Source organism: Oryctolagus cuniculus, chromosome 12 (genome assembly GCF_051225735.1).
Source record: "Oryctolagus cuniculus isolate XC-2025 breed Fujian yellow rabbit chromosome 12, ASM5122573v1, whole genome shotgun sequence".
Lineage (NCBI taxonomy): Eukaryota > Metazoa > Chordata > Mammalia > Lagomorpha > Leporidae > Oryctolagus > Oryctolagus cuniculus.
In genome coordinates this window covers 100,237,322-100,263,466 of record NC_142878.1, presented here as the reverse complement: position 1 = coordinate 100,263,466, position 26,145 = coordinate 100,237,322, and the positions used below count along the sequence as shown (strand labels likewise).

Here is a 26,145-nt window from a genome sequence, read left to right as displayed (position 1 = left end):
GCCGGCGCTGTGGCGCAGTGGGTTAACGCCCTGGCCTGCAGCGCTGGCATCCCGTATGGGCGCCGGTTGGAGACCCGGCTGCTCCACTTCCAATCCAGCTCTCTGCTATGGCCTGGGATAGTAGTGGAAGATGGCCCAAGTCCTTGGGCCCCTTAGCGCATGTGGGAGACCCGAAAGAAGTTCCTGGCTCCTGGCTTCAGATTGGCACAGCTCCTGCCGTTGCAGCCAATTGGGGAGTGAACCAGAGGATGGAGAACCTCTTTCTCTCTCTCTCCTCCCTCCCTCCCTCCCTCCCTCCCTCTCTCTCTCTCTCTGCCTCTCCTCTCTCTGTGTAACTCTGACTTTCAAATAAATAAATAAATCTTTAAAAAAATTAAAAGGATTTTGGGGCCGGTGCTGTGGTACAGTAGGTTAATCCTCTGCCTGCAGTGCTGGCATCCCATATGGGCACCGGTTCTAGTCCTGGTTGTTCCACTTCCAGTCCAGCTCTCTGCTATGGCCTGGGAAAGCAGTAGAAAACGGCCCAAGTCCTTGGGCCCTTGCAACCACGTGGGAGACTTGGAGGAGGCTCCTGGCTCCTGGCTTCATATTGGCACAGCTCCAGCCGCTCTGGCCATCTGGGGCATGAACCAAAGGAAGGAAGACCTTTCTTTCTGTCTCTCCCTCTTACTGTCTGTAACTCTCTCAAATAAAATAAATAAAAATCTTTTTTTAATAAAGATTTTAACATTCCTCCTTTTTTTTCCTTTTTTTTTTTTTTTTTTTTTTTTTACAGGCAGAGTGGACAGTGAGAGAGAGAGAAAGGTCTTCCTTTTCCGTTGGTTCACCCCCTAATGGCCGCTGCGGCCAGCACGCTGCGCCCGGCGCACCATGCTGATCCAAAGCCAGGAGCCAGGTGCTTCTCCTGGTCTCCCATGGGGTGCAGGGCCCAAGCACTTGGGCCATCCTCCACTGCACTCCCGGGCCACAGCAGAGAGCTGGACTGGAAGAGGGGCAACCGGGACAGAATCCGGCGCCCCGACCTGGATTAGAACCTGGGGTGCCGGCGCTGCAGGTGGAGGATTAGCCTAGTGAGCCGTGGCGCTGGCTGAAAAACATTTGTATTGATTTGGAAGGTAAAGAGAGCTAAAGACAGAGTGGCTGGTGCTGTGGCATCATGCATAAAGCTGCCACCTGCAGCACCAGCGTCTCATATGGGCGCCAGTTTGAGTCCCAGCTGCTCCACTTCCAATCCAGTTCCCTGCTGATGCGCCTGGGAAAGCAGCAGAAGACAGCCCTAGTGCTTGGGAGCCTGGCCGTGTAGAAGACCTGGTGGGAGACCAGAAGAAGCTCCTGGCTCTTGGCTCCAGCCGTTGAAGCCATCTGGGGAGTAAACCGGTGGATGGAAAATCCTCTGATTCTTCCTCTCCTCCCATCATAACTCTGCCTTTCAAATAAATAAATCTTTAAAAAAAGAGAGAGGTTTTTCTGTCTACAGAATTCACTCCCTGAATGTCCACAACAGCCACAGCTGGGCCATGCTGAAGCTGGGAGTTAGGAACTCCATTTGGGTCTCCCATGTGAATGGCAGGGACGCAGGTACTTGAACCATGTCTGCTGCCTCCCAGGGCACGTGCTATTAGCAGGAAGCTGGATTGGAAGTAGAGTAGCAGGGATTCAAACCTAGACTCTCCAAATGGGATGCAGGCATCTCAAGAGGTGGCTGAACTGCTACGCCGAATGCCCGCCTACCCGTGGTTTGCTGCTTCTCGTATCAGTATTGATGATTTCTTATTTTTGTGGGAAAAAATGTTTAATTTAGATTTTAAAATCAACTATTATGCTATGATACTTAATACTTCCATGTGTATCTCTCCTGTGTTCTGTCTTTTCATTATATTTTACTTTTTTCATATTTTATCCTAGTTTTTGCCTTACCCTTCCCACCCCCACCCCCCCCAAAAAAATGACTTCCTGATGTTTTCATTTTCCTGAATTTTTCTTTATTGGTTTCCCTCTCTGCCATTTTCCAAGGGTTCTGAATGTTGTTCTGGGGTTTTCCTCAGATCTTCACTCACAAAACACTCCATTGTCTCCTCTCCTTTGGTCATGCTCAAATAGAGCAGACTTTTACCAAGGGCCATGGATTCCTGGTGGGACTCAGAGGCCCTTGAGACTGATTGTAAAACTGCGTTTGTTTTCATGGACAGAGGGCCTGTCACTTTTGTCAGATTGTCAGTAGAAGCTATGACACAAACTGCTAAGAACCACTGCCAGCTAAGAGTTGTGGTATTTTAATTACCACTATTTAAAAATAGTATAGCAGCAGGTGGTCAGCCCAGTGGTTAAGATCGTCTGTGTCCCTTGTCAGAGTTCCTGGGTTCCCTACCAGCGTCTGGCTCCTGCCCCCAGCTTCCTGCCAATGCAGGCCCTGGGAGGCGGCAGTGACGGCTCAGGTAGCTGCACTCCTGCCACACACTTGGGAGACCCGGAGTGCATTCTGGCTCCTGGCTCCATCCCTGATTGTTGCAGGCATTTGGAAAGTGAACCGGAGGCTGCGAGCTCTCTTTCTCTTTGCTTCTCAAATAAAAAATAAAACTAATGTAGTTTTACAAGGTTGAGATTTTTCCCCCTCTGCCCCAGTTTGCTAAAGATTATACTTTATGCATGGATTACAAAATTTTTTCTGTAATGAAATAAACTTTATCTTTTAATTCCATTTTCCACAAACTTTGAAGTACCCTTGTACTTATAAAAGAATAAGTGGAGAAAACACATTTACGGCCTCCCTGTCCGGGGACTCTATAGAAGCCGTGTTTGATGTTGAATTTGACCGGAGGACAGAGAGCTGCTTCCCTCTGTGAGGCGATGCTGAGTTTCCTAAGGCCGTGATTGCTCCTGCGTCAGGCTCCCCACTTCTGCCCCAGAGAAGGGAAGCGAGTGAGCCCGGCAGAGTCTGGCAGCCATCCCGCAGGCCCCCGCTGTTAGCAGAGGCCTGGAAACAGAAGTATGTGAATGGCATTGAATGTCTTAGAGAGGACTTCTTGGCAGTCTGTCTCTTGAGGTCCTGAAATAGCCATTTTAGGACAACAACGAATAAAAGGAAGGTTTGCCTTAGAGAGGGCAGGTGGTCCTAATTTTAGTGGATCCTAAAACAGTAACTTGAGTTTCATATGTTTGAAAGGAAAGGAATTCTGCTCTTTTGTGCAACATTGTTTTTACCATCCTGTGGTTTTGTGTTTAAGATGTATTTATTTATCTGAAAGACAGATTTACACAGAGAAAAGGAGAGAGATCTTCCATCTGCTGGTTTACTTTCCAAATGACTGCAACAGCCAGTCCTAGGCCAGGCCAAAGCCAGGAACTCCTTCTGGGTCTCCCACGTGGGTGCAGAAGCCCAAGCAGTTGGGCCATCTTCCATGCTTTCCCAGGTGCATTAGAAGGGACCTAGGGCCGGTGCTGCAGCTCAATAGACTAAACCTCCGCCTGCAGCACTGGCACCCCGGGTTCTAGTCCCAGTCAGGGTGCCTGCCGGATTCTGTCCCAGTTGCTCCTCTTCCAGGCCAGCTCTCTGCTGTGGCCCGGGAGTGCAGTGGAGGATGGCCCAAGTGCTTGGGCCCTGCACCTGCATGGGAGACCAGGAGAAGCACCCTACCAGCGTCTGGCTCCTGCCCCCAGCTTCCTGCCAATGCAGGCCCTGGGAGGCGGCAGTGACGGCTTCAGATCAGCATGGTGCGCCGGCCACAGCGTGCTAGCCGCAACAGCCATTGGAGGGTGAACCAACGGCAAAAGAAGACCTTTCTCTCTGTCTCTCTCTCTCACTGTCCACTCTGCCTGTCAAAAAAAGAAAAAAAAAAAGAAAGAAAGAAAGAGAAAAAAAGAAAAAGAAGGGAGCTGGATCACAGTTAGAGCAGCACCCATATGGAATGCCAGCATCAGAGGCAATGGCTTAGCCCACTGTGCCACAACGTTGGCCCCTTAAAAGTATTTTTGATTGCAGGGTTGTGGCACAGAAGGGAAAGCCACCACTTGTGACACTGGCATCCCATATGGACCATTATGCTAATGGCCTGGGAAAAGTGGCAGAACATGGTCTAAGTGCTTGGGCCCTGCCATCCATGTGGGAGACTGGATGAAGCTCCTGGCTCCTGGCTTTGGCTTGGCCAAGACCTGGCCATTGCAGCCATTTGGGAAGTGAACCAGCACATGGAAGATCCCTTTCTGTCCCACTCCCCCCACCCTCTAGCTCTGACTTTAAAATAAGTAAATAAATCTTTTTTTTATTTTACTTTTGTTCTGGTAATTATGCATTTTCTAGCAATAGCCCTTTCCCCATTAGTGTTCTTTTTCTTTTTTTCTCTTTCATTTTTTTGAGATTTAATTGAAAGGCAGAATGATGGAGGAAGCAATCTTTGATCCACTGGTTCACTCCCCAGATGCCTGCAACACCAGGGCTGGTCCAGGCCGAAGCCAAGAGCCAGGATCTCCATCCAACTCTCCCATGAGAGTCGCAGGTGCTCAAGCACTTGGGTCATCATCTGCTGTCTCTCTGGGCGCACATCAGCAGGAAGCTGGATGGGAAATGGAGCTTGCCAGCATCCCAAGTCCCAAGTGGCAACGTGACCACTGGGCCAGGGCCAGACGCCCACCCTTTCTTTGTCACGGATTTGTCTTCCTGTGGAAGAAGCCTCCTGTACTGGCAATACTGTGTGTGTCCTAGTTCTGGGTTGTTTCACCATCTTTCCCCTGATTTCCTCTTCTTCCCATCTTTGGATATGGTTTCCCAGCTTTTGCGTTACTCAGCACATTTTCAAAATGAGCTTTTTGCTGATTTTTTATTCTTTTATATATTTAAGGGAAAAGTATAATTTTCCAAATTATCCTTGTGATTCTGGTGGTGAGTCTAATTCAGAGGTTTAGTTTTAAACTTTTAAGCTCCTGTTGTTTTGTTCCTTTTCTTTCGTGTTACAAAGGATTTTGCTGGTCTCCATTTGTTTTCAGTTAGTTTTCCTCTTGTCACTGCTCTTTACTATTGTTGGTGAACTATATATATATATATATATATATTTTAGTTTCAAACAACTTCGCTGATACTTGAATGGAAGAAGTACTTTCATGTCTCGGCACTCAAGGCATTTCCACCGCAGGATCTGGAGAAGGAAAATCGTATGTTCACATCCATGCTTCAGAGTACAGCTGTCTGGAGGCTGCCGCCTGTGAGGAGTAGCCAGGGAGTTTTAATATTTATTTATCCATCTATTAAGGCAGGCAGGCAGAGAGACCTTCCAGCCACTGGTTCATTTCCCTAGTACCCGAAATAGCTGGGGCTGGACCAGGGCGAAGCTAGGAGCCCCAAAGTCAATCCAGATCTCTCATAAGGGTGAGGAGGACCCAAGTACTCAAGCCATCGTCCGCTGCCTTCAAGAGTACGCGTTAGCAGGAAACTAAATTGGACGCCGAGTAGCCAGGACTGGAACCAGGCACTCTGATAGGACATGGGCGCTCCAAGTACAGCTTCATCACTGGGCCACATGCCTCCTCTTATTTTATTTTCTGATTGATACATAATTGTCATATTTTGGGGGTACAGTATGATAATTTTGATACATGTATACAGTGTATCATGACCAAACCAGGGTAATTAACACACGCATAACCTCAGATACATTCTTTCTCTGTAAACCTAGGTGACCAGTTTAAGAATGAAACACAGTTAATGTGAAGCTTGTGATTTCCACGGATACCAACGAGCGTTGCCAGCCCCTTCCCCTAAGGTGGGTGATATAAGAGTAGGTCTTTGGTGACGGTGCCTGGGGAGAGGGGTTGTCGCCTGCACGTACAGTGAACACTTCTGCCGTTGTAGATGGCAGCTTCTTCGTGCTCCGGTAGTTTTAAGGTGGCCTAAGAGGTGCACTCTGCTGGGCAGGAACGCGGCGACACCAAAACTTGTTCCCCGAGGGACATAAGTGAGCTGGGTGGGAGTCTCCCGTTGGCTGAGACTGGGTGATCGTGAGCCACTGGGCGTCCCTGGTTGGCCTCTGCCCCTGGCCAGTGCGGGGCAGCTCCCTGCTTCCCAGAATCCTGCGGGGGACTCGGTTATTCCTTGTTCTTTGTGTTCGCAGCTTGCGCTGACGTTTCCTCTCATGTCACTCCCCGTCCCATGCCCGCTCTTCTCTCAGGCCAGGGCCCATGGTCCTACAAGCCCTCCCCTAATAGTCCCTTCCTGACGTTTTGGTTCTGTTTCACTGTGTGTGTGGTGGAAGAGAGAAGGGCATCTTGTTACCTACGCGAGCCTTCAGTGAGCTGATGATTCTGCAGTTCAGATGTCACCAAAGCCACCCACTGACCAGGAAGAGCCACCTCATTGCTGCGGGCGCAGTCGGGACAGTGCCTGTCTAATCGAGTCTCCTCCGCCAGTGAGGCTTGGCATCGGCGTGAAGCACCTACCCCCACTGATAACTCTCCTCCCTCACTTTTTAGAATCATGGCTGCCGTTCCTCAGAATAACCTGCAGGAGCAGCTGGAGCTGCACTCGGCCAGAAAACTTCATAACAGGTTAAACCTTTCCAAACCCAAATCCTCGTAAGTATTTTGTTTGGTCGACCTGTCCTAGGCACCGACTGCACCCTGTCCTGCGTGCGACTTAACTTCCCTCCTCCCTTTCTCGCTGAACACACGAGGCAATGAAGCGAGGGGTTCGAGGGTTTTCCCACTTGGCAAGTTCATGCAGAACATGTCTTGGCAGCACCAGCTAATAAATTATCCAACGTCTTTGCTGACATATTTGCTCAGTAACGATTGGTTGCATAAATGAGTGATGAATCTTCTTATAAATTTGGGCAAATAGGTATTTTTCATATTTTAGTATCATTTTACATTTTTTTTCCCAAAGTGTTTATGGCAACCACAGCTCTCCACCCCTGCACCCTCTCCAGGCTGTACGTTCAGAACCTCCCTCTAATGCTAGGCGATGGTGGTTTGTATCTGTTAGCCCTCTGCCGAGACGTGGACACTGATCTGGGCACTTGACTTTCAAGTCACCACTGACCTTGGAATCCTTCATTCCGGCCAGCAGCCAGGACCCTGCCTCCACTGTGTGTCCTTCAGGTCTCAGCATAGCTGGCCGTTTTGACTCTTTCCCTTAAGAGCTTTATCAGAAAGCACAAGTATCCACATTGGTCTCTTCCCTTTTTACTTAACACCATTGCTTCCCTCTGGAGGTGCTGCATTTCAGTACTTAACCAAGTACCACCACCCAGCAAAATACACTAGGGGGAGTGGCCTTGAAACTCTCAGAGCCAAATGGAAGCAGCAGAGTGCACCCTGTGATTTCTCTCACCTGATAAGTTGTAAAATCAGAGAGCCAGCTGCATTCTCTGCTCATTTACTCGTTTATGAGACAATTAATGCACCTTGTCAGAGGAATTAGTTAAAAGAAAAAACTTTCGCTTGACAGAGTTGGTGGGTTTCTTGAAGCTGAGTCCATCTAATTCAGACTTTCCGTTATTTTGCAGAGGTTTCACTTTTAAAAAGAAAGCATCTTCAGGCAACAGCGCATCTGTGACCAGTGTGTCGGCGGCCAGAACGCCTGTGCTGAGTGACAAAGACGTCAACGTCACCGAGGGCTCTTCCTTCAGTGAGCCACAGGCCTGCCCCGCAGGGCCGCCGGCGAGGATCAATGACTTCTTTAAAAACGCCCCTGCAGGACTGCAGAGCAGGGGAGCTGGGAGCACCCCATTACTGCCAGATGTGTCGCAGACCCCACAGGAAGCGTCCTGTACTCCCCGACTCGCGCCAGCTGCAAAGACACCCCGTGACACCGTTTTCAAGAAATTGGACTTCAGCTCTTCCCTAGATTCCCTGGGCGCCCTCAATGGCTGGGACGACATGGATGACTTTGACACCTCTGGGACCCCGAAAGCATTTGCTGCGTCCCCCAGAAAGCCCGTGGCGAGAGTAAGCACGGCTCAGAAGTCAAAAAGAGCCAAGAGAAACTTTTGTAAAGCACAGCTTAAGAAAGCAGACGCCGCCGAGGCTGACTTGACGCCTGCCTCCGCGGCCAGCAAGCCGGTGGAGCTGGCAGGGGCGGGCAAGGGCGACTGCGACGGGGTGGGGGGCGGCGTGATTTGCATCGATGACGACGATGGCCCCGTTTCCCAAGTGCTGATACTAGATTCTCAGGAAAGTCACTCGTTGGAAACTCATTTGGGAGGTGAAAGAGGTAAGAACCACCGTCGTCTCTGGATCCCAGCGTGGCGATGGCTTTCTGTTGGGTCAGGGCTAGGCGATGGGAGCAGCAGGGAGTCTGCTGGAGCTGTGTCTTAAGAACCTTGTGATCTGTTGAGCTGATCTCTGGGCCACATCCTTGAGGCAGGTCGTACTGACGAGAGAGAAGGTTTTATTCTGCTGGTGTTAATTGTATCAATGCCAGGCATAGCTCTGTGGCTTTGTACATGAAGAAAATAAGGTCCGCGCGGGTGGAAATGCCTGGCTAGAGGTAGAACTGGAAAGTGAACCTGCGCCTTTCCCCGGCATACGCCCCTCTGTGGCTCGTTGCCCTCACTGTGCACTGGATGTTGATGTGTGACCTGAGCTAACTGCGCTGAAGTGCTGGCGTGTGGTGTTTCATGCGCGGATACGTTCTGGGGGAGGCATTGTTAGGCGATGTTGTCGCTGCATGGACATCACACTGTCCTTGCCAGACACAGGTAGTGTCGCCTGCTGCACACCTGGGCCTTGTGGAATAGGGCCTCTTGTTAATAGGACGTCACCATCCTGACTGCTGCTGGCAGCCGTGATACAGTGGTAAGCATTTGTATCTTAAACACAGAAAAGGTACAGTAACAGTATGGCATAAAAGGTTGGAGGGGAAACAGAAGAGGTCCTCCTGTGTAGGGCACTTCCTGTGAATGGAGGTTGCCGGCGTGGGAGTTGTCCTGGGTCCGTGAGTGTGAAGGCCAAGGACGATGCTGTCCACTGGCGTAGACCATCTAAACTCTGTGCACTCAGGCTGCGCTGGACTCCTGGCACCTTTTTTTCTTCAATAAGAAATTCACCTTAGCTTACGGTAGTCCTCAGGAGCACTAACACGCGGGGCTCTCATTTCCTGCGTAGCTGGCGTGGTCCTGCAGTGCCACCACAGGGACCTGCCCGAGGCTGCTGTACACTGAACTTTCGATGGGCGCGCGTTGGATGCAGCTGCAGCACCAAATGAGCACATCCATTATCCGAGTGCTGGGGTTCAAATCCTGGCTGCACTCTTGCAGCTTCTCCGTGATACACACTCTGGGGGGCCGCAGTGATGGATCTCTGCCACCCACAAGGGAGACCCACATAGGAGACTTGGGGGGAGGTATGGCTTCTGACTTCCGTCTGCCCCGTCCCCGGACGTTGTGGGCATCTGGGGCGTGAGCCAGCAGTGGGAGATCTCTCTGCCTTTCTGCTTTTCAAGTAAGTGAGAAATAAATTTTGTAAAAAATTAGATGGTACCTAAAAAATGTATAAACAATTAATAAGTGTGATATGTTAAATATATGGACCAATAATGTAGTTGCTTACTACCAAGTATGTGCTGTTAGTAACTGTTTACAGATAGGTACTGTTCCTAATTGTGGGTGCTATATTTTTATACATAGTATATACATATTTTTATACAAATATATTTTATACTTTTTATTTAAAAGGCAGAGTTAGAAATCTCCCATCTGCTGGTTTACTCCCCAAATGGCAGCAACAGCTGGGGCTGGGCCAGGCCAAAGCCAGAGCTAGGAACTCCATCCGGGTGTCAGGTGGGTGGCAGGGGCCAAGCATGTGGGTCATCTGCTGCTGCTTTCCCCGGAGGGCCAGTGGAGAGCTGAATCTGAAGCACAGCAGCCAGGACTTAAAATGATGCTCACATGGGACACAGGCACTGCAGGCAGAGACTTAGCCCCCTGCACCACAATGCCAGCCCCCACAGTGGATTTGTCTACACCAGCATGATCCAAGACCCATGAGCCCCGCAGTGCACTGCTGTGCTGCATATTCTGTTGGCTACAGATGGCAGCAGCTCCCTTGTGATCTTAGGGAACACTGCCACATCTGTGACCTGTCACTGACTGAGACATTGTTAAGTGGCCTGTGACTGTAACGTCACATTCAGCGTATTTCCTGCATAGTTCTTGTCGTTACTAGATTCCTAGAACTTAACTGAGCTTAGCCGAGTGTGGTATAACCTCCCTTGAAGATAACTGTAAATATGAGACTAAAAGTTTTGACCGCCTGAATCCCATCCGGGTTATCCAGGTGAGAGAGGACTCAGCAGGGTTGGTGATGACCAGAACTGTAGTCTAATCAGTTCTGTGGCTGTTGGTAAACTAGAGAGCAAGTCTGGCCTCGTGTTTTCCTGCTCAGTCCAAAGAGCCTGAGGTGTCCAGGGAGCCTCTGCGGCAGAGGCAGCTTACGGTCCAGGCAGCCCCGCTCATACTGTTATCACTCGTGGTTTCTGGGCTTCGCCCTTATCTGAATGTGAGTAGAAAAGAGAAAAGTGGAAATGCTGATGCCAAGTATGGGTGTCAGGATTTAGCGAGAGACAGGCGTGACAATCCCTAAGCAAACCTTCCGCCCAACCCGGCATTCTCTGGACTTCATCCAGAGGACTCTGCAGTTGCTTGTGAAGCAAGACGCCGGAGTGAGTGCAGGAGAGGCCCTGTGCCCAGGCCGCGGCTGCCAAGCGCTTGCCCTAAGTGCTCCGGCTCCAGGCTCTTCTGCCGCATTAACAATCAGAATCACTGGCGCCTTTTTTTTTTTTTTTTTTTGACAGGCAGAGTGGACAGTGAGAGAGAGACAGAGAGAAAGGTCTTCCTTTGCTATTGGTTCACCCTCCAATGGCCGCTGCGGCCGGCGCACTGCGCTGATCCGAAGCCAGGAGCCAGGTACTTATCCTGGTCTCCCATGGGGTGCAGGGCCCAAGCACCTGGGCCATCCTCCACTGCACTCCCGGGCCACAGCAGAGAGCTGGCCTGGAAGAGGGGCAACCGGGACAGAATCCGGCACCCCGACCGGGACTAGAACCCAGTGTGCCGGCGCCGCAAGGCGGAGGATTAGCCTAGTGAGCCGCGGTGCCAGCCTCTGCCGCATTAACGATCAGAATCACTGGTGCCTTTCAACTGTTTTCCTTTAGATCATCCTGAAGACAAGAAGGTTCTGGACACAGTTGAATTGCATTCCGCCGAGGAAGTCCCGTGCATTGAGCTTGAGGACGACGATTACGACATCGACTTCGTTCCACCATCCCCAGAAGAAGAGGTCTCTTCTGCCACCTCTTCCTCCTTAAAATGCTCTAGGTAACATTTCACTGCGGCAGCTCTTGTGCCCTTCACCTGTGGGTGAAAGCACCACTTATACATTTTAGTTAATTAGCAGTATTCTTATTTGTGTTTTGTTTTTTTACAGGCAGAGTTAGACAGAGACAGAGAGACAGAGAGAAAGGTCTTCCTTCCGTTGGTTCACCCCCCAAATGGCTGCTACAGCCGGCACACTGCGCCGATCCAAAGCCAGGAGCCAGGTGCTTCTCCTGGTCTCCCATGCGGGTGCAGGGCCCAAGCACTTGGGCCATCCTCCACTGCTTTCCCAGGCCACAGCAGAGAGCTGGCCTGGAAGAGGAGCAACCGGGACAGAATCCGGCGCCCCGACCATGACTAGAACCCGGTGTGCCAGCGCCGCAAGGCGGAGGATTAGCCAAGTGAGCTGCGGCACCGGCCTAATTAGCAGTATTCTAAAGATGTATCATTTTGTTTTCTTTTTCTTAAAGATTTACTTATTATTTTATTTATTTGAAGGACAGAGTTACAGAGATAGTGACGGGAGTAAAGAGAGAGATGTCTTCCATCCACTGGTTTACTCCCCAGATAGCCACCATGGCCAGGGCTGGGCCAGGCCAAAGCCAGGAGCTTCTTCCAGGTCTCCCACGTGGGTGCAGGGGTCCAAGGACTTAGGACATCTTCCACTGCTTTCCCAGATGCGTTAGAGGGAGCTGGATCACAAATGGAGCAGCCATGATACCAGTGTTGCAGGCAGTGGCTTAACCCATTATGCTACACACTGGCTCCAAGATGTATCATTTCATTATGGAACCTCCAATCAGTTATGTGTAGTTGATTTTTGGCATGATTAATATATTCCTTAAAACACTCTATTTCCAAAATCCTGGTCCTGAAATGACGCAGAGCCTGATTGTTCTTTGGGAAATGAATTAATTAACTGATTTGAAAGGACATTACCTAGAGGAAGGGAGAGAGAGAGCATCCAGGTCTCAAACGCACCTGTATAGGATGCCGGTGTCATAGGCTACTGCTTAACCCGCTGTGCCACAGCGCCAGCCCCTGAAGTGTGATTTCTGTTGGATAACTAAACTAGTGAACCGGTAGAACTCACCTGTCTTCTTTCCTTTCTAAGTTCAGAGAGCCCTATAGAAGTTCTGAAACAGAGCGATCACTCCTTTAGAGTTCAGGTCTGCCTCACACCGGTGGGTGCTGGGCCCCAGGAGCAGCAGGGGGTCACCCGGGGTGCCATGAATCTTGACAAATGCCCTAGGATCCGTCTAGTGCTTTCTCCTGGCCACATCAGTGCCTTGTTGGATGCCTGACTTTTTGCTTTTTTCTTAAAATGTTTGTATTGCACCCATTTTAAATAAGAGTGAAGAAATATTTATAGTCCCACAGTTCCAACAAAACATTTTGTTTGCCCATGTTTGGTTTTGATCCTGCTCCACATGTGGGTTTGATTTTTGCATTGTTGTAATCCATATGTAACAATAATTTCATATTCTGTTTCTTTTAACATTATTTTTTAAACATATTCCATATTGCTGCATGTTCCTGTTCCTTGTAATAGCTACATAATTTATTGAGTTGTCATACCATGAATAACTCTACCTAATTTTTTTTGTTTTTAAGATTTATTAATTTATTTGAGAGTCAGAGTTACAGGGGCTGGCACTGTGGCGCCTCCAGTTAAGCTTCTGCCTGCAATGCTGGTATCCCATATGGGCACTGGTTCAAGTCCCAGCTGTTCCATTTCCAATCCAGCTCCATGGGAATGTAGCTGGGAAAGCAGCAGAAGATGGCCCGAGTGATTGGGCCCCTGCACCCACATGGGAGACCTGGATGGGAGTTCCAGGCTCCTGGCTTCAGACTGGTCCCTCCCTGGCCATCGCGCCCATTTGGGGAGTAAGACAGCAGATGAAAGATCTCTCTCTCCAACTCTGCCTTTCATATAAATAAATCTTTAAAAAAGAAATCCAGTATAAAACCATAATTTTTAATTAGAAAATTTTGTCTCAGAATTCTACTTTAGGAGAATATAGTTGATTCCTCAATGTTAAAAAAGCAGAATTGTCTTTTTCGGTCTTTCCTTCATAGTCTGCCACTTTTTTCCCAAACCTGTTTTTCCAGATGTTCAAATCCCACCTCCTTGGCAGATCTTTCTCTAATTCTAGAAAGTGCTGTCTTTTTAAGATTTATTTATTTGAAAAAGTGATAGAGAGATCTTATATCTACTGTTTAACTCCCAAAATTACCACACCAGACAGGACTGGGCTGGGCCAGGCCAAAGCCAGGAACCAGAACTCCATCCAGGTCTCCCTTGTGAGTGGAAGGTGCCCAAGCACTTGGGCCGTCATCTGCTGTCTTCCCAGACACATTAGCAGGGAGCTGGATTGGAGTAGCTGGGACTTGAACCAGAACTCTGATGTGAGACGTGGGCAGCAACTGTGCCATAACGCTGCCCTGTGTTTATATGTTAATATATTTGTGTGTAATCTGAGGCTGGTGCTGTGGTGTAGCAGGTAAAGCCACCGCCTGCAGTGCCGGCATCCCATATGGGCGCTGGTTCAAGTCCCAGCTGCTCCACTTCCGATCCAGCTCTCTGCTTTGGCCTGGGAAAGCAGTAGAAGATGGCCCAAGTCCTTGGGCCCCTGCACCTGTGTGGGAGACCTGGAAGAAGCTCTTGGCTCCTGGCTTTGGATCGGCGCAGCTCCGGCCCAACTCCCACTCAACTGGGAAGTGAACCATCGGATGGAAGACCTCTCTCTCTCTCTCTCTCTCTCTCTCTGCCTCTGCCTCTCCTTCTCTTTGTGTATAACTCTTTCAAATACATAAATAAATCTTTAAAATATATATATATATTTGTGTGTAATCTGTATGGTTTCATTATTATTACAAACATATTCATATACATATTGGCATAATACAAGAAGTTCTAACTGAAATGCTTCGGAATTTCAGAAGAAAGAGACATTAATAACCTCTCACTGGGGAAAACTGAGTAATGATTAGACTGGGCCTGGAGGAACAGGCGTGTAAGAAAAAAAGTGGAAGTGCAGGGGCCAGCATTGCAGTATAGCAGGTGAAGCCACCACCTGCAGTGCCGGCATCCCACATGGGCATTGGTTCGAGTCCTTCTGCTCCACTTATGATCCAGCTCCCTGCTAATGTGCCTAGGAGAAACAGCAAAGGATGGCCCAAGTGTTTGGGCCCCTGCACCCAGGTGGGAGACCCAGATAAAGCTCCTGGCTCCTAGCTTCAGCCTGGCCCAATCCTGGCCATTGCTGCCATCTGGGGAGTGAACCAGTGGATGGAGTCTGTCTCTCTCTCTCTCTCTCTCTCTCTGTAACTCTGCCTGCCCCCCCCCCCCTTTTTTAAAGATTTATTATTTGAAAGGCAAAGTTACAGAGAGCTTTCATCTGCTAGTTCACTGCCCAAATGGCTGCAATGGCCAGAGCTGGGCAGATCCGGAGCCGGGAGCCAGGAGCTTCTTCCAGGTCTCCTTCCTGGGTGCAAGGGCCCAAGCACTTGGGCCATCTTCCGCGCTTTCCCAGGTGTATTGGCAGGGAGCTGAATCAGAAGTGGAGCAGCCGGGACTTGAACCTGTGCCCATATGGGATGCCGGCACTGCAGGTAGTGGTTTTACCTGCTACACCACAGCACCAGCCCCATAAATAACTCCTTAAAATACATTGGAAGCACAGATTTTGAAATTGGGAGAAGAGAAGGGACAAAACCCCCCAAAACAGACAATGCAGGGCCTGTGAGGAGTGTGATACTTGAGATTGGAACCTGCGGTCATTGAAAGGACCGACGAGAGAGAAAGCTGGAAAGGCCTCTTGGATTCAGGAGGGGGAAGACCAAGGGCCAGCTGAGAGGTGTCAGGACAGGGGCACAGGAAGCCAGGCTCCTCTTTCCTGCCATCTGTCAGGCCAGTTGCAGAAAAAATTATGCATGTGTTCTGATCTGTGGCGTGATTGGTCTAACTTTCTGCTTTGTAGTATGTTGAAGGACCTGGACACCTCGCACAGAGAGAAGGATGTCCTTAGCCCGGCACAAGACCTTTTGTCAAAACCTGAGAAACTCACCCCGCAGGAGCCTGATCCAGAAACCACAGCGGGCTGTGAAGGTACAGAGTGTTTAGATGAGTCACATAATTCAGCTACTTAATTTTGCAAACAGCGTAAGATTGTGTTTCCAAATCTGTGGCTATGCAGCGTGAAATGGCAGATTTACAGATTCTAATGTCACAGAATCATCCATTAGCCAGCATGTGCTAACCTCATGCTCTTACAAGGTACATTCTCTGTCTTGAAAATGCTGCTTGTTAGAAGTATAAAAGTATTTCTTGGGGTTGGCACAGTGGGTTAAGCCACCATCTGCAGTGTGGGCATCCCATGTGGGTGCCAGTTCATGTCTCAGCTGCTCCACTTCTGATCCAGCTCCCTGCTAATACGGCTGGGAGAGCAGCAGAGGGTAGCCCAACTGGTTGGGCCCTTGCACCCATGTGGGGGACCCAGAAGAAGCTCCTGGCTTCAGATCAACACAGCTCTAGCTGTTGCAGTCATCTGGGGAGTGAACCAGCGGATGGAAGGGCTCTCTCTCTTCTGTCCCTCTTTCTCTGAAATTCTGAAATTCTGACTTACAACTAAATAAATAAATCCTTTTTTTTTTTTTTTTTTTTGGACAGGCAGAGTGGATAGTGAGAGAGAGAGAGAGAAAGGTCTTCCTTTGCTGTTGGTTCACCCTCCAATGGCCGCCACGGCTGGCGCGTTGTGGCCGGCGCACCGCGCTGATCCAAAGGCAGGAGCCAGGTGCTTCTCCTGGTCTCCCATATGGGTGCAGGGCCCAAGCACTTGGGCCATCCTCCACTGCACTCCCTGGCCACAGTAGAGAGCTGGCCTGGAAGAGGGGCAACCGGGACAGAATCCGGCGCCCCGACCGGGACTAGAACCTGGTGTGCCGGCGCCGCAAGGTGGAGGATTAGCCTAGTGAGCCGCGGCGCCGGCCAAATAAATCCTTTTTTAAAAATTTCTTTAAAAATATTTCTCATATTGAGCCAAAATTTTCCTCCCTATAACTTTAATCCTTGTGAGATAAATATAGAGCTTCTAGGAGTTTTATTCCTCCCCCTCCCAGGCTAAATATATTGGGTCTTTAAAAAAACATTTACTGGGGCCCACATGTGGTGTTAACCCTCCACCTGGGACTCCAGTATCTCATGTGAATGCTGGTTCATGTCCCACCTGCTCCACTTCCGATCCAGCTCCCTGCTAATGTGCCTGAGAAAGCAGTGGAAGATGGCCCAGGTGTTTGGGACCCTGCACCCACATGGGAGACCCAGAAGAAGCTCCTGGCTCCTGGCTTCAGCCTGGCCTAGCTCTGTCTGTCGTGGCCATTTGAGGAGTGAACCAGCAGTTAGAAGACCTCACTTTCTGTGTCTTTCCCTTTCTTGCTCTCTCTCTCTCTCTCTAACTCTGCCCTTCAAATAAACATTTTTTAAAAAGTGTTTTAGATGTTTACTGCTTAATTTAAAAAAAAAAAAAAAGATTTATTTGTTTACTTGCAAGTCAGAGTTACACAGTGAGAAGGAGAGGCAGAGAGAGAGAGGTCTTCCATCTGCTGGTTCACTCCCAATTGGCCACAACGGTCGGAGCTGTGTTGACCTGAAGCCAGGAACCAGAAGCTTCCCCGGGGTCTCCCACGCGGGTGCAGGGGCCCAAGGACTTGGGCCATCTTCCACTGCTTTCCCAGGCCACAGCAGAGAGCTGGATCGGAAGTAGAGCAGCCAGGACTAGAACCGGCGCCCATATGGGATGCCGGCACTGCAGCAGCGGCTTTTACCCGCTACGCCAAGGCACTGGCTCTACTGCTTAATTTTTTATTCTACTTGAAAGGTAGGGCTACAGAAAGAGAAAGATCATCCACATTCATTCCCCAAATGTCTGCAGTAGCAGGGGATGGCCAGGCTGAAGCCAGGAGCCAAGACCTCCACCTGGGTCTCCCCCGTGGGTGGCAGGGGCCCGAGTACTTGGGCCGTCACCTGCTGCGCCTCAGGATGCACTGACAAAGCTGAAGAGAAGCAGAGTCCCCAGGACGCAACTCTGATGTGGGATGCGGTTCCCCCAAGAGGCAGCTTAACCCTCTGCGTACCGAGAGAGGGAGGGAGAGACAGAGAGAGGTCTTCCATCTGCTGGTTCACTCCCCAGGTGACCGCAGTGGCCTTAGCCAGGCCAAAGCCAAGAGCTAGGAGCTTCCTCTGGGTCTCCCACATGAGTGCAGGGGCCCAAGCACTTGGGCCATCTTCCACTGCTTTCCCAGGCCACAGCAGAGAGCTGGATCAGAAGAGGAGCAGCCGGTACTCAAACCAGCACCCACATGGGATGCTGGCACCACAGATGGAGCCTTAACCTACTCCACCACAGTGCCGGCCCTGGTCTCCAGACCTGTCCTTCTGCTGCTCCCTCCTAAAAGCTGTGGTCTGGATGTTCATTTACAGTTTAATATATTTTGCTTACTCATTTCATGTAGTTCTAATTCATGTTTTACTTTTTATTAAACATTGACTATAAATAACCCAACCATGCTGCAAGTCTTTGAAACATAGTGATCTCTTGTCCCATTCCATGATTCATGCTTCCCAGGGGCACTTTCTGCCTAGAAATTGGTGCCTGTGGGGAGCAATCCGGACTAGACTGAGTTAACTGGAATTAAGACTTATTCTATGCATCTGCTCTCCCACAATATGGCGCTGGGAGAGAAGTAAACAGCTTCCACACAGCTGCCTCCAGTTCAGCTAATAAACTGTAGGACTTGCTCCTGATTGGAGGAGAGCAGCGTACTCGGCGTGTGGGCAGCCGAGTTGGGATTGGCGGAGGAGGACTATAAAGGAGGAGAGAGACGGCATGCACCAGGAACATCTAAGGGGAACATCTAGTTGAAGGAACACCTGTGCAGCCCCCAGAGAGCCGGCCGGCGGTGTGCCGCTCCCCTGCGGAAGTGGGGAATGTGGCCAGGGGGAACTGCCCTTCCACGGAGGTGGAAGGGACAGTAGCCAACCCGGGAAGAACCAGCAGCAAACCCGGGGAGGGCCGAGCAGACAGAAAGAACAGCGCAGGGTCCTGTGTCGTTCCTCCACGAAGAGGGGGAGCGACAGTGCCCTCAGGGCTGGCATTGTGGTACAGCAGGTTAAAAGTTCAAGTCCCTGCTGCTTCAGTTCAGATCCAGTTTGCTGCTAATGCACCTGGGAAGGCAATGGAGAATGGCCCAAGTGCTTGGGCCCCTACACCCATGTGGGAGACCCAGAGGAAGCTCCTGGCTCTTGGCTTCAGCCTGGTCCAGCCTTGGCCATTGCAGCCATTTGGGGAGTGAACCATAAAATGGAAGACCTCTCTCTGTCTCTCCCTCTCTTCTCTGTTACTCTTCCTTTCAAATAAATAAATAAATCTTTTTTAAAAAAGAAAGAGCGAGAGAGAGAAAGAAAAGGAAAGTGGGGAGGAGAGGGAAGGATCGGGTAGATTTGTATTCTTATAGAAATATTTCTGATTTTCTTTCCTTGCATTTTCTCTTTCACTTTTCCTGGGACTTCTATTATTTGAATGTTAGACTTCTATTAGTTATTTTTTCTATTTTCTGTCTCTCTGTTAGGAGATTTTTATAGTTCATCTTTAACTCTTCTGTGGAATATTCCATTTTTGTCTAGTGAATTTCCGTGAGCTCTTTCATACTGTCTGAATTCTCCTTTTTGATATGTGCCGTGTTGTTCTGTGTCATGTGCAGGGCGTGTACGTGCACACGTGTAGTGTTATCCATGTGTTGTTTTGTTTCCTCTGAACTTCTTTTGTTTTGGTCTCTGAGTCTGTTGTTGGAGATGTTCTATCTGATGTCCTGGATGCTTTCCTAAACACCTTCCAGCCTCACGCCGGCCCTTTAACGTGGTTTCCTCCATCCTTATTTTTACACATGAAGATTCAGGAGGGTTGGATCCAGACAGCAGAAGGGCTGGGCCCCGGCCCAACAGCCTGGAGGCCCTTAAACATCCACTGATAACCCGTGAACTCGGCCTTCTCTGTGTCACTCATTTCCACTGATAAAATGGTCAGCGAGGACAGGGGCAAGGACGGTCCTGCAGAATGTCATCAGGCCTCCGCAGCTGACGCCAGTCTGCGCATCATCACTTGTTGTTCAGCGAGTCACAAATCCCCCATGAGGCCACGTTTCTCTCCCTTGTCCCTGTGCGTGCAGTGGACCTGGTCACGGGACTCCAAGAGGCCCCAGGGAAGGGATAGGCCTTGGCTCTAGAGAGATGCAGACCTGCCACTGACACAGCTTCCTCCTCCTCCTCTTCCCCTTCCTCCTCCTCCTCCCCCACACTGTCGCAGGCTCCTTAACTTCTGCACCTGTTCTCCTTCCATAGAATGAGGAAAGGAGCACCTGCCTCGATGTGAGGACTCGAGTGTCAGGTGCCCTGGTCCCTCGGGGAGTGGGGCTCAGAGTGTCAGGGGTGCCCTGGGCCCTGGGTGATTGGGGCTCAGAGTGTCAGGTGCCCTGGTCCCTCGGGGAGTGGTAGCCATTGTTACCTGCTAGTCTAGTAATCCTTTCATGGAAGGAAATACATGAAGATGCCTGGTCTGGTTTTATGAACTCTTAGAGCTCACAAACCAGGTATTCGATAGCATGTTCTAGATTTCCCCTTGAATTGGTATCAAGATCACCAGCCTGTGGCTTTGGGCAGTCACCTTCAAGTGTTTTTGAAAGTTACAACAGTGTGTGTGTGTCTTCGTCTTCACTTTCCTCCACTCCACGGTGCGGGACGCCTCTATCAGTGGCCGGGCCCCCGAGTCCTGCCTTTGTGTCTCCTTGGTCTCCTTGGAGACCTGAGCGCCTTCCTAGTAGCTGGGACTCCTGCGTCTCTCTCTGGCCTGTCAGACACTGCCCAGTCTCCTGTCCATTCTCCTTTCATAGAAAACAGTCACGTGGGGACTTAGCACTTCCACTTTTACCATCACGTACCCCCCACCCATTTCCTCCGTCCCCAGCCATTCTCACAGCTGCTTGGTCCTGATTCCTCTGCCTCCTGCCCCTGAGTCCTTGGCTGTCACTCCGCAGCCAGTGCCTGTTCCTTTCCCAGCTCGGAGCGTTTTCTTCCCTCGGGCTCTCCTGCAGCTCGCCGCACCGGGTGTTCTCCCATACCCCTTAGAGACTAGAGGCGGACAGGGGTCCTCGCTCCCCCTTAGAGACTAGAGGCGGACAGGGGTCCTCGCTCCCCCTTAGAGACTAGAGGCGGACAGGGGTCCTCGCTCCCCCTTAGAGACTAGAGGCGGACAGGGGTCCCTGCTCCCCCTCGCTCCCCTAAACCACCTCTTCTTGACTGCGTCTAAAATCCCAGCTTCTCTGACATTCTAGTTCTCGTCACATGGGTAACCCAGGCCCTGGAGCCAGCTGGCTGGCGTCCTCGGGCTTTCTCGCGTTTGCCTGCTCCCCCTCTTCCCCGGCTGGCTCCTGTCTCAGCCCCGCATTTCCTTCTAGCCTGTTTTCTTTCTTCCTTCCTTCCTTCCTTCCTTCCTTCCTTCCTTCCTTCCTTCCTTCCTTCCTTCCTTTCTTTCTTTCTTTCTTTCTTCTTTTTTTTTCATTCCTTTATGTTGTTCTTATCCACAAGCTGTCCGTTCTTGTGTGGTGACAGAGAGGCCGCCAGCAGCGGTGGTCAAGCTTGTTGAAAGAGAGGTCCTCTTTCACAGCTGGTCTATAAACACTCCTGGAGCTGGGGCCAGTGTTGTGGTGCAGCAGGTTAGGCCGCCACAGGCAGCGGCCAGCATCCCATTTTAGAGTGCCAGCTCCAGTGCAGCTCCTTGCTAACGCCAGTGCCTGGGAGAGCAGCAGACGATGGACCAAGTGCTTGGGCTGCTCCTGCCACACACGTGGGAGACCTGGATGGAGTTCCTGGCCCCTTGCTTTGTCCTGGCCGCCCCCTGACTGTTGTGGCCATTTGGGGAGTGAACCAGCAGATGGAAGATGTGTGTGTGTATGTGTGTCTGTGTGTGTGTCCTTCTGTCTCTGTCACTCTCTCTCTCAAATAAATAAATCTTTAAAAAATAAAAAGGTCTCACCTGTGTGCCCACCGGCCACTTAGGCTAATTGACCACTCCCCTTTGGAAGGGGATTAAAGACCTGGGGCACAGTGAGCCCAGCCCTTTTTTTGGTCCTTTTCCCTTTGGTGCTGGACCCGCTTGCTGCCCCCTTGCCTAATTTAAAAAAAGTCTCCCAGAGCTGATTCCCTTCAGACTGCCTCACACCAGATGCCCATGGAGGGAGTTGGGCAAAGAAAAGCCACGTGCGGTGCTGTTAGTGCTGAAGTTCTTGCCCGTCCAGCCCTTACCTCGTAGTGAATTAAACACAGTAAGCTGCAAGGGCTTCGCGCCTCCCAACAACCGCGGTTACCCTAAGAGCACTGTTAGGAGTGGTCGTGAGACTGAATGGAAATACACTTACGTGTTCTCTGTTCTTAGAGACAGTCTGATTCCAGGCTAATTCACAGGCAGATGAAAGGACGCGTCTGGTTGTCTGTGCTCTTGTTCTACAGTGGTTCACGTTTCACACCTGTGGTCTTCGGAATCTTAAGTCTTTTGTTTCTTTTTTCTTTTCTCTCTCTCTCTTTTTTTTTTTTTTTTTTTTTGACAGGCAGAGTGGACAGTGAGAGAGAGAGACAGAGAGAAAGGTCTTCCTTTGCCGTTGGTTCACCCTCCAATGGCCGCCATGGCCGGCGCACTGCATTGATCCGAAGGCAGGAGCCAGGTGCTTCTCCTGGTCTCCCATGGGGTGCAGGGCCCAAGCACCTGGGCCATCCTCTACTGCACTCCCTGGCCACAGCAGAGAGCTGGCCTGGAAGAAGGGCAACCGGGACAGAATCCAGCGTCCTGACCGGGACTAGAACCCGGTGTGCCAGCGCCGCAAGGCGGAGGATTAGCCTAGTGAGCCGCGGCGCTGGCCAAGTCTTTTGTTTCTAAGGGAGACCTAACAGCACCGTTGCCTTGCAGCTCGGCCGAGCCCCGTGCAGCGGCGGCTGCTTCAAGTGATGGAGCACATCTGCGTGTTAGTCGATGCCATCCCTGCTGAGGCCCTGAGAGCCCTGGAGGGTGGGAGCGAGCTGCTACGCCAGCGGGACACGAGGTACCTGGATCTCACTCCTGGAACGCATCTGACTGCATCCCCCCCCCCCCCCCCGCGTCCAAAGTGCACAGGGCAAATCCTCCGAAGGGTGATTGTCACCAGACTCCGTTCTAAATGGATTCACTCTTCAAACCATTCCTGTAGCACTTAAATTGAAATTTTTTAGATTGAGGGAAAGAGGATACATTTTCCAGGATTTCTGTTGGAAGATACACTTTGTGGCCAACCATTGTAGACAACTGTGTTTAACATGTTGTCCTGTTTTGTCTCTTCAGAAGGAAACTCCTGGCCGAAGCAGATTTTACTAGAAACGGGGCCAGCCTTCTTGGTTCACTGTGGGAAGTCGGGCCTGATTCCCTGGGAAGCCCTGTGGATGGCGAGTCCTGCTCTGTGGGGGATTCTGTTAAGGCGCCAACTTTTCCACACCTCCCCTCAAATTCTCTTTCCAATGGGAAATGTTTGACCACTCCCCCGGGAAAGACGGAATTCTCAGCTCCCACAAAGCATCTCTCCGAAGGACCCTCATTCAGTTCCCACTTACACAAGTCCTTCGTGAGCGGCAACTGGGCTGACACCCCAAGGACGGGACAAAGAAATGGAAGATGCTACTTCCCAGAAAACGTGCTCACCAGCACGGCCGTGAGGGACCAGAGCAAGCACAGGGCTTCAGCGAGTGACACAGCGAGAGACGCCCGGGCCGCCTGTGATGTCGACGACTTTGACATAGACGACTTTGATGATGACGACGACTGGGAAGATATAATGCATAGTTTAGCAGCCAACAAGTCCTCCACAGCTGCCTATCGCCCTATCAGGGAAGGGGGCCCCGTGAGGTCAGCATCGGAGAGAATTTCCTCAGCCAAGACCAGCTGTCTTCCCATGGTGTCCACCGCTCACCGCAGGCACATCTCAGAGTCAGTTCAGAATGACGCGGGTAAGTTTATGATAAATCGAATGCATACATAGTACAGGGAACCAAAACTGTCCAAAGTAGGAATTGTGTAAGAGAAACCACAGCAAGTCAGGGCTGCCTGAAGTCACATTGTTTCTGTGCGAATTTCTACTGATGATATGAATTACAAATCACAGTTTCAAAGGCAAGTTGCTCTTTTGTCTGTGCTGCAGCTGTAGTTTTGTAAAGTGTGTAATTATCACCTATTGTAGTAAAGCTCCGAAGTCGTTTACAAATGTGCCTTTCAAGTAAGGTTCTTTAGTCCCTAAAACAATAGCTCACGAGGGCCAAGTTTTTTATGATTTGGGGATGGGAAAAAGCAAAGATGAATTTATGTGCTGAAAGTGTATATATTTTTAGAATTCTGGATTGATGAGGATTGATTAATTTATGAAGTAGAGAAACTTTTTCTTCCCCGCAAAGATTTGCTTGCTTGTTTATTTATTTGAAAGGTAGAGAGACAGAGACAGAGCTCTTCCATCCACTAGTTCATGCCCCAAATGGCTGCAGTGGCCAAGGCTGGACCAGGCCAAAGCCAGGAGCCTGAAACTCCATCCAGGTCTTCCATGAGGGTGGCAGGGACCAAGCACTTGGGCCGTCTTCCACTGCTTTCCCTGGCACATTAGCAGGGAGCTGGATCGGAAGTGGAGCAGCTGGGACTTGAACCAGTGCTCATATGGGATGCCAGCATCGCAGGTGATCTGTGTCACGGCACCATCCTGGAGAAACACGTTTTATGTCTTAGAATAACTAACTGTGAGGCCGTCTAAGGATGTGGAAGCATTGGGCCTAGAGTCCTTGTCATTCATTCAGCACACACATACTGAGGGCTCACTCCTGTGCGGGTTCTGTTCATACCACATATAAAGCAGTAGAGACGATTCCTGCCCTTCGGAGCGCAGTTTAAGTGAGAGAAATTTTGAGGGGGAGGTGAGATTAGCCATTGTAAAGGCTCCAAGGAAAAGCCAAAATTAATTTAAAGCCTTAACATCAATGCTGTGAAGTTATCGCAGTGTTTCCTGGAAACAAGTTTCTACGTGCAAGGCTGCACGAAGCACAGCACTCCCTCTTTTGCCATTGACAACTTAATACCTCAGAAGTTGCTCTGACAGTTAATGCCGTGACCTTTAAAATAACCATTAATTTATTTTTGTATCGTGTTACAATGTGTCACACTTGACGCTGGCAATTATGTTCGAGAGGACTGAGTGTTGGGGTTAGAGTGGCTGCCAGGACTGGCACGAGTACCTGTCACTCCATGTGCTGAGCCAGAGTTGCGACAGCCAGGGTGCGGAGCAGGGCGGATGTGGGAAATGTTAGGAAAGAGATCTCGGGCCAGGTGACCGGGACAGCTGTGACACCGTGGACAGCGATCAGGGGGCAGAGTCAGATCTAGAGACGCGCTGAGGCGGGGCCCGCAGTGTCGAGACTAGAATTTTTTCCAAAAACCCAGAAGAGAAGATTTTTATTGTTTTCACCTTAAGAGAGATGATAAGTGTTTGAGAAGATATGTTTACCCTGATTGGAACACCGTTGCACGCAATAGGTACTATGCGTTGAGACATCACATGGCGCCCCGTAGACAGTGCACCAGTCAGAAATAAGAAACATGAGCCCCAGGGAGCCCTGTGTGGGCGACTCTGGGAGGTGAATGCTGATGTGGGCTTGTTACCCAGTGCACTCTCATTTCTTAACCTTTGATTGTTTTCCCAGACAAGCCTGCGCAAAGTTTAGCATCTGGAAATCTGAAACACGAGCGTTTCCAAAGTCTGAATTTTCCCCATACAAAAGACATGATGAAGATTTTTCACAAAAAGTTTGGTCTGCATAATTTCAGAACGAATCAGCTGGAGGCGATCAACGCGGCTCTGCTTGGGGAGGACTGCTTCATCCTGATGCCCACCGGTAGGTATTTTTAGACAGGAGTTGGCAGCGACACGTTGGCAGATGTCAAATAAAAGCCTTTAACAGAAGTGCAAAGAACACCTCCACAGTGTCTCTGCCATTGAGGGACCCCTTAACCTCCCGTGGCAGAGGAGGAAGTTGTGTGAGCTCGAGTCCTCTGCTCCCGCTGGCAACGTGGTCGGGTTTACAGCCCTTTAAGATCTTCAACTCAAAGCTCATTGTGTCGAATTAATCCAGAATTTTTCCTTGGCAATTTTTCCTTTTCTCTGAGTAAGTCTGGTAAGTGCAGCAGGTTTGACGCACACTGATGTTGCATGGTGGGTCAACCCTTCAGCTCTGGGGGGTGGCCTGGCTTAGAACACAGCTCTGCTGTGCGGTGCTAGGATGATGGTAAATATGCCTGCTGCCCGGAGAGTCCAGGCGGTCAGGTGCAAAGCAGTGAGCGCAGTGCTTCCTCGGCCCCAGTCTGGGGGAGTCCAGGACTTCCCATGTGCTGCCGCCACTGCTCAGCTTTCCCCACGAAAGCGAGAGCATCTCCCGGGGAGCTGGGGCGGCTCGCAGCCTCTGGGGTTTCAGTCCCATGTGCCTCTCCCTCTGCCCTTTACTTGCTTAGTCACTGACGTCTTTGTTAAATAATGTTGACTGCGTGTCTGGATTTTTTCAAACCATTTTTCAGATTTAAGTGATGTTAGTTTAGATAGTAGCATTTTCTTTTTTTAAAAGATTTATTTATTTATTTATTTGAAAGTCAGAATTATACAAAGAGAGAGAGAGGTCTTCCATCCACCAATTCACTCCCCAAATGGCTGCAATGACCGGAGCTGCACTGATCCAAAGCCA

General features: G+C 50.2%; 1 protein-coding gene across 4 annotated transcripts in view; it reads left to right on the top strand.

Moving 5' to 3' along the window:
• The window catches only part of BLM (BLM RecQ like helicase), a 111,159-nt gene that overhangs the window by 37,634 nt on the left and 47,380 nt on the right, over positions 1 to 26,145 (top strand). For all 4 annotated transcript variants that reach the window (XR_011381053.2, XM_051834324.3, XM_089310740.1 and 1 more), the window contains 8 exons: positions 5,667 to 5,753; positions 6,460 to 6,561; positions 7,494 to 8,200; positions 11,141 to 11,303; positions 15,284 to 15,411; positions 22,316 to 22,448; positions 22,724 to 23,382; positions 25,114 to 25,305. Coding sequence is in view for 3 of the 4 variants with exons in the window: in XM_051834324.3 (XP_051690284.2) it covers positions 6,464 to 6,561; positions 7,494 to 8,200; positions 11,141 to 11,303; positions 15,284 to 15,411; positions 22,316 to 22,448; positions 22,724 to 23,382; positions 25,114 to 25,305 (2,080 nt within the window). In the remaining variant the exon portion in view is untranslated. The remainder of the gene's footprint in view (positions 1 to 5,666; positions 5,754 to 6,459; positions 6,562 to 7,493; positions 8,201 to 11,140; positions 11,304 to 15,283; positions 15,412 to 22,315; positions 22,449 to 22,723; positions 23,383 to 25,113; positions 25,306 to 26,145) is intronic.